General features: G+C 44.2%; 1 protein-coding gene across 1 annotated transcript; it reads right to left on the reverse strand.

Moving 5' to 3' along the window:
* Positions 1–6,043: 6,043 nt before the first annotated feature.
* Positions 6,044–6,816, reverse strand: LOC139184509 (interferon alpha-1-like). The gene has a single exon (XM_070794449.1). The coding sequence runs from the start codon at positions 6,755–6,757 to the stop codon at positions 6,044–6,046; it is 714 nt and encodes a 237-aa protein (XP_070650550.1). The 5' UTR covers positions 6,758–6,816.
* Between the last annotated feature and the right edge of the window lie 772 nt (positions 6,817–7,588).

Genomic DNA, 7,588 nt, shown 5'->3' on the forward strand with positions numbered 1-7,588 from the left:
ATCCTGGGTCAGTTGACTGCCTTTTGCTTTGGAAGATCAGCTATCTCAGTTTTCTTTCAATTAATCCATGTAGGATTAGTTTCAGGAGAGAAGGAAGAAGTCAAACCCACCACCTAACAAGAGGTGAACGACTAGATTGCCAGTTGCTAGAACACGAATCCTCTTTGGCAGTGTCTTGGAGCCCAACCTTCTTGAGCATTTGCCTAGGTAACAAATCCGCCCAGGCAATGAGAAGATGCTTTGAGAAAAGCTAAAAGAAAGTGGAATTAAATGATTCCAAAAGACCCTGATCTTAATCAGGGAAATGGTAATTATGATATTAAAATAATCACTGAATTTTATTGCTTGCTACTAATGGAAAGATGCTTACTCCTTGGAAAGAAAGTTATGACCAACCTAGATAGCATATTGAAAAGCAGAGACATTACTTTGCCAACAAAGGTCCGCCTAGTCAAGGCTATGGTTTTTCCTGTGGTCATGTATGGATGTGAGAGTTGGACTGTGAAGAAGGCTGAGCGCCAAGAATTGATGCTTCTGAACTGTGGTGTTGGAGAAGACTCTTGAGAAGTCCCTTGGACTGCAAGGACATCCAACCAGTCCATTCTGAAGGAGATCAGCCCTGAGATTTCTTTGGAAGGAATGATGCTAAAGCTGAAACTCCAGTACTTTGGCCACCTCATGCGAGAGTTGACTCATTGGAAAAGCCTCTGATGCTGGAGGGATTAGGGGCAGGAGGAGAAGGGGAGGACAGAGGATGAGATGGCTGGATGACATCACTGGCTCGATGGACGTGAGTCTGAGTGAACTCCGGGAGATGGTGATGGACAGGGAGGCCTGGCGTGCTGTGATTCATGGGGTTGCAAAAAGTCAGACACGACTGAGTGACTGAACTGAACTGAACTGAATGGACTAGCCACTTTCCAAGTTCTTTAGAATTTTAACTGAATCCTCTCATTAACTCTTAGGTCACACTTACTTATAATCCTGGAGAAAAGTATAAATCTGAACAAATGAACTATTCCAATAGTAGCAAAGATTCAAGGGCAAACCTTGGGGGCTTTGATTTGTCTGGAGGATCCCATTAAAAAAATAAAAGGGTGAATATCAACATGATATTAAGGAACCAATGAAATAAATGAGGAGGAGAATGAGATGACAAAGACCCCTTAATCCATTTCAAATGCCAAAGGGCCACTATCTATTGTTTTGTAGGGCCACAGGGTGTGGTCTGAAGTCAGCAGAACTAAGATTTAATTTAAATAGATGAAATCACTATTAAGTGGTTAGAAGGGAATAGATTGTTCTGCCAGCTTAAAAAAAAAAAAGCAGGTGTTTGCTCATTGGCTAGTGGTTAGGATCCAGCACTTTCACTGCTGTGACCTGATTTCAATCCCTGGCTGGGGAAGTCCAATCACACAAGCCGCGCAGAAGGAAGTCTAAGCTTTTATGAGTGGTTTCTTCAATGAAATATAGTGAAATAACTTTATTATCCCTACAAGAAGTGAGCCCTCTTTTCTATGTGTTTTAAACTCTTGACCTTTCTTGTGAGTTTAAGTACAAAGAAAAAGCATCCAACAGTTTCTCGCCACATGAGCTCTGACGTTGCTCCTTCAGGATGACAATGAAAACATCTTTCATCAGCAGGTTCTGCAGAATAAAGTCACTACTCACTGCAGTCCTGACCTCCAACACACCCTGATAGGAGTTCAGGATGGAGATCAGGAACGAGGCACTCTGTGCTCTGGGAAAACTGGCACAGCAAGTCAGCAGAGAGTTAGATAATTCCCAGAGGAAATTTATGAACCCAATTTTGCACCTTCTCATGGGTAGAAAAGCTCTAAAATCCTTCAGAGAGACATCTGTTCCTCCTGATTCTCAGCCACATTCTCCCAAGATGTGAGCTTATCTGCACATCACCCCTTCACCACAATCACATGCATACTGACCTCCCCGACATCCGTGGAGCAGTCCCTCAGAGCAGAAGAGAGGCTGACCTCCAGCCTGTAGTCCTCAGCAAGTCCTCCTGAGAAAATGAACTCCCAAGCCTGCTGTTCTCATTCTAAAGGAGGACACCTGCATTGCTCACCTACAGTCCAGACGGGTCATCCTGATGTTGAGTCCAGTGGAGAACTTCTGCTCCTTGTTTTCCAGCTACTGGTCAGGATGTGGCTGTTGAGGAGACCTGTGTGTGACAAAGAGGGAAAAACATATGTGCTTCCTAGACAGAAGCAGTGAAGATTTTTCTCCTTAGCAGGGAGAGACTGGCTTGACTTGTGAAGTAAGCTTCAATGCCTTATGTAGTTATCTTTTTTTTTTAATTTCTAGATCAACTTATTAAATATCATTAATAGTATAGAATTGACATTGAAAAGTTATTTAGAAAATAGTTTGTTAATAAAATGATACTTTTACCAGTAATAAAGGAATGTTTTTTACTTGTTTTAGGACCTAATCCTCAAGAAGCTTTCTACACCTCTCAATGTACTTTAAATGTCCTCTGAGGAGCTCCCCTGGTGGCTCAGTGGTAAGGAATCTGCCTGCCAAGGCAGGTGCCACATAGGACTACAAGTGGTCTAGAGGCTGTGAAGCCCGTGCACCACAGCCATTGAGCCTGTGCTCCAGACCCCGGGACCTTCACGACTGAAGCCCGAGTGCCCTAGAGCTCAAGCTCCTCAACGAGAGAAGCTACTGCAATGAGAAGCCTATGCACCACCACTAGAGAGAAGCCCAGCTTTGGGCAAAAGTTCATGCAGCTATGAAGACCCGGTACAGTGAAAAATGAATAAATAAATTAAATTATATAAAAAAATGCCCCTCTGACTTTACATGTAGCTATATGTGCTATGTGTCCCAACTGGGAAGAAGAGAAAGATGATTGATCCATCAATGTCCTCCTTCAAAATTGCCTACATTAAATACACTAATTTCCACAAAGATCTTTGTTACTTTGAGAAATTGCAATCTCCCAGTCTGCACATCGGAGAAGGCAATGGCACCCCACTCCAGTACTTTTGCCTAGAAAATCCCATGGATGGAGAAGCCTGATAGGCTGCACTCCATGGGGTCACTAGAGTCGGACATGACTGAGTGACTTCACTTCCACTTTTCACTTTCATGATTAGAGAAGGAAATGGCAACCACTCCAGTGTTCTTGCTTGGAGAATCCCAGGGACGGGAAGCCTGGCGGGCTGCCATCTATGGGGTCGCACAGTTTCGGACACGACTGAAGCGACTTGGCGGCAGCAGCAGCAGTCTGCACATTACTGACATATGTCCTGGGGGGATGGCTTTGTCCCACTGTTAATGAATGTTCTAAAGGCCTGCCTGCGACTCTTTTATTCAAGCTCGTTTGACTTTGTCTCTCAAAGATGCAAAGACATTATGGAGGAATTTAAGAACTTCGTGGATTGCCGGGAGCTGGCATATTGCATATTGAGTGCATATTGCATATTGCATATTGAGTGCAGCACTTTCCACAGCATCATCTTTCAGGATCTGGAATAGCTCAACTGGAATTCTATCACTGCCAGGAGCCAGCGTGAGGAACTCTGCCCATGACAAAGGTCATGAGGAAGGAGGCTCGACATACGCAAAGGTGGAATCAAGCTTCAGGAGTCCCCCTGGAAATTCTTGAGCATCTACCCCCCAAACCAGAGTCTGCCTACTTTCTGCTTTGTGCTTTCACCTACACCTCTGACTTTACGGGGGGCTGCCCCCCACTACCTCTCTCTGAAAAAAGAGTTAGCTTACAGCTCCAGTTAATAATTCCTGGGTGTGACAGTGTTTCATCCTACAAACTCCTTTGGAAATCCTCTAGCCTGCCTGAATAGGTTTTTCCGGCCACATGTGATTGTTCAGAGCCTCCCAACTGTGAGAGGCAGGAGATGGTCTAAACTGTCTAAACACAGATTCTTTTGAGTAGTTAAAAGATTGATTAGAAATTGTATTGGTGAAGGGATTTTCACTTGTTGGGCCAATGTTTGCTGCTAAGTTTCCATATCCCTTACCTGCTGTGTCCCTGGCAGTGTATTGATTAATATAATTGGTGTAAGTAGTAGCTTTAATGTTTGTAACCTGGGACCCTTGAGTTAATTCTTTTTCTTGTTATAGCCCACCACACCTTTGCTCTGTAGGAATGCAACTTTATCTAATGCTTTTGGAGGGTGGCTCCTGACCAATCACCTTTAGAGAAAAATAAGTTTTCTGAAGAAAGGGTCTTAAAATGTTAACAGGCCTCCGGGCCAGAAGATGATGCAAATCACCTAAGCTTTTGCATATGATAAGTTTGTAGGAAGAAAGCCTGGCTTGCTCCATGACTCTAACCCTTCCCCCATTATCCTCTATGCATAACTTAAGGTATAAAAACTACTTTGGAAAATAAAGTGCGGGCCTTGTTCACCGAAACTTGGTCTCATCATGTCGTTCTTTCTCTCACCTTCTGGCTGAATTATTCAGCGTCTTTTTTCCACGAAATTTCCTCACTGAGCTATCCTTATTTCAGCCTCTTTTCTTCACTGAAATTTCCTCACTGAGCTATCCTCATTCTATTACTCTTTATATCCTTAATTAACATTTAATTAAGCAATTGTTTCCTGATCTTCACCTACGCCGTCTCTCCTTCGAATACCCTGGATCAGTCGGGGCTGGACCCCGGCAGTGGACTGCGTTGTCCCCAGGTACATCTTGCTCTGCTCTGAGATCCCTTGCTGGGTCCTAAGGAGGAAATGTGTCTGGAGCTGTGACAGGAGTGGCCCTCTTGCCTCAGGGCAGCTCATCTGTGTGGTTCATGTCCTGAGGACCTGCCTCTGTTCCAGGGAACACTTTACACTTCTCTGTTCTCCTTCCGAGTACTCAAACTGCTGCTGACTTTCAACTCCAAGTTTCCTGCGCTTTGGGCTTTTTGAGCAAGTGAGACTCCTGACCCAGGCAAGCTCCTCCTAGTGCAATCAGCAAGTGGAAGAGCCAGGTGGAGGCACAGAGGAGCCCCTGGAGACTCCACCATTGTTCACTGTGGTGTGGGGTTCCCTCTATTTACTGTGTTTCTCTTTGAGGCGGGGCAGTCTGGACCTGCAGTGCTTGGCAGGCAGAGCAGGTGATCTCATAGGGGAGTGCCTGACAAATCTAGAAGTTTCACTCAGGTTCTGCTTTCAGTTGGTGGCTTTGCAGTCTTAAAAGGAAAATGACAACCAGAAACCATAATGGAGAATGAAACAGCTATATGAATGAAGAGGACACCTTCATGCAGAGTGAATGAGGAGAGCATGCTGGGAATTCCTACACCGGGAGGAAGTGAATGATTGTGATATTTGAGTGTAAAGATAAGATATTCACCTGACCTCTTGCCGACTGACCACCATCTCTTCAAGCATCTCTACCACTTTCCAGGGAAACAACTTCGACAACCAACGAGAGGCAGAAAGCCCTTCCCAAGAGTTCATCAAATCCTGAAGCATGAATTTTTTGGATCATTGCTTTTAGGTTACTTTTCTTTTGAAAAAATCAGAGTTACAAAATGTATTGGAGTAGTTATGATCACTTCAAGGTCCTCAGAGTAACAAACAACTTAGGTAGAGCTTATGAGTTTTTACTTCTAATATCCAAATCCTAAAGCGGGGTCAAGGATTTACAAAATGCATTGTTTTAATCAAGGTGCCATTCAGGCTTGGTGTTTAGGGAAAAAACAAAGTAAGTTTTTTACACTAAGAATTTAATGAGTGAAAAAAAATCACAAACTAACTAAATACAAAATTACATTTTCCCATGAATACACATACATAATATTATATCAACAAGATCATTTAAATATTTATAAATAGATAAATAAATACTAAAAGAGATAAATAATGGTCCAGGTAGTGAATAAGTAAATAGATCAGCTTCGGCATCTGTGAGGACCAAGTGCCTGTAGAGTAGAACATAATGTCACTTAATATTCCAGGAAATATTCGACAAATTGAATCAATTTCACTGCATGATAACAGCTGAAATGAGAGTCCTTGACATGGCAGCGCAGGAGGAAGTGTAGTCTGTTGGTCCATAAGAATCATTTCCGTGTTGAACCAGGTGTGTGTCCGTCCTTTCTCCTGAATTTCTCCTGCAAGTTTGTTGAGGAAGAGAAGGCTCTCATGACTTGTGCTCTGACAACCTCCCAGGCACAAGGGCTGTGTCTCTTCTCTTGCAGATAGACAGTGAGTCTGTGGAAGTATTTCCTCACAGCCAGGCTGGAGTCCTCCTTGAGCAGGGGAGCCCCTGGCAGCCCCTCCTCCTGCCTCAGACAGGCTTGCAGGTCAGTGAGCTGCTGATCCAGTGCAGTGCGGAGCTTGTCCAGGAGGCTCTCGTCCCACGTGATGGCCGAGCCTTCTGTGCTGAAGAGCTGGAAGGTGTGCTGGGTCACCTCGTGGAGCACAGAGATGGCTTGAGCCTTCTGCAACTGGCTGCCACCCAGCGCCTCCTGGGGGAATGCGAAGTCATTTCTGTCCTGCAGGCAGGAGGAAGGGGAGACCCTCCTCAGTTGTCTCAGGAGCATCAGGACCCTCCTGTTGGCCAGGCTGTGGGTGTGAGGCAGGTGGCAGCCCAGAGAGCAGATGGCGTTGCAGCTGAGCAGCAGCAGGGCCAGGAGGAAGGACCAGGCTGGGGCCATCGGGGACCTTGCAGATGCTTGTGGCCTGGGGAGGTGGGTGACTCTGAACCTGCTCTCTAGATTCTCTGAAGACCTTCCTTCAGGCCTGTGTCTTAAGTAGGAGCCCATGGTTTCCATTTTCTGAAAGTTCCCTCTTGCTTTCTACTTTTGTTTTTGTTTTTCAGTTTGCACTCTCCAAATGGGTTAAGGCAGCATTTCTCAATCATTGTTTTTTTTTTCATGTTGTCCTTCTTTCTTCTGACCACAGAGCCTTTTTAGATATATTTTAGGTGCCCTGATTGTGAAATTTTGATAGCACAGATATACTGGGTATGTTTTTATGAATTCTATGGATAACTTTTCTCTGTACATAGAAAAAGGAAGTGTAAATATTACTCTTTGTATTCAATGTAGAGTTGAGAATTACATAAAATTTTAAGCTATAACTTAAATGTGAAAGCTACTGTTTTTTTTAATTTATTATTTTATTGAGGATAATTGCTTTACAGAATTTTGTTGTATTCTATCAAACCTCAACATTAATCAGTCATAGGTATACATATATCCCCTCCTTTTTGAAACTCCCTCCCATCTTCCTCCCCATCCCACCCTTCTAGGTTGATACAGGGCCCCTGTTTGAGTTTCCTGAGCCATTCAGCAAATTCCCGTTGGCTATCTAATTTATATATGGTAATGTAAGTTTCCATGTTACTCTCTCCATACATCTCACCCTGTCCCCTCTCCCCGTGTCCATAAGTATATTCTCTAAGTCTGTTTCTCCATTCAGTTCAGTTCAGTTGCTCAGTCATGTTCAACTCTTTGCAACCCCATGAATTGCAGCACGCCAGGACTCCCTGTCCATCATTAACTCCTGGAGTTCATCCAAACTCTTGTCCATTGAGTCAGTGATGCCATCCAGCCATCTCATCCTCTGTCGTCCCCTTTTCCTCACGCCCCCAATCCCTCCCA

This window comes from Bos indicus, chromosome 8, assembly GCF_029378745.1.
Source record: "Bos indicus isolate NIAB-ARS_2022 breed Sahiwal x Tharparkar chromosome 8, NIAB-ARS_B.indTharparkar_mat_pri_1.0, whole genome shotgun sequence".
Classification (NCBI taxonomy): domain Eukaryota; kingdom Metazoa; phylum Chordata; class Mammalia; order Artiodactyla; family Bovidae; genus Bos; species Bos indicus.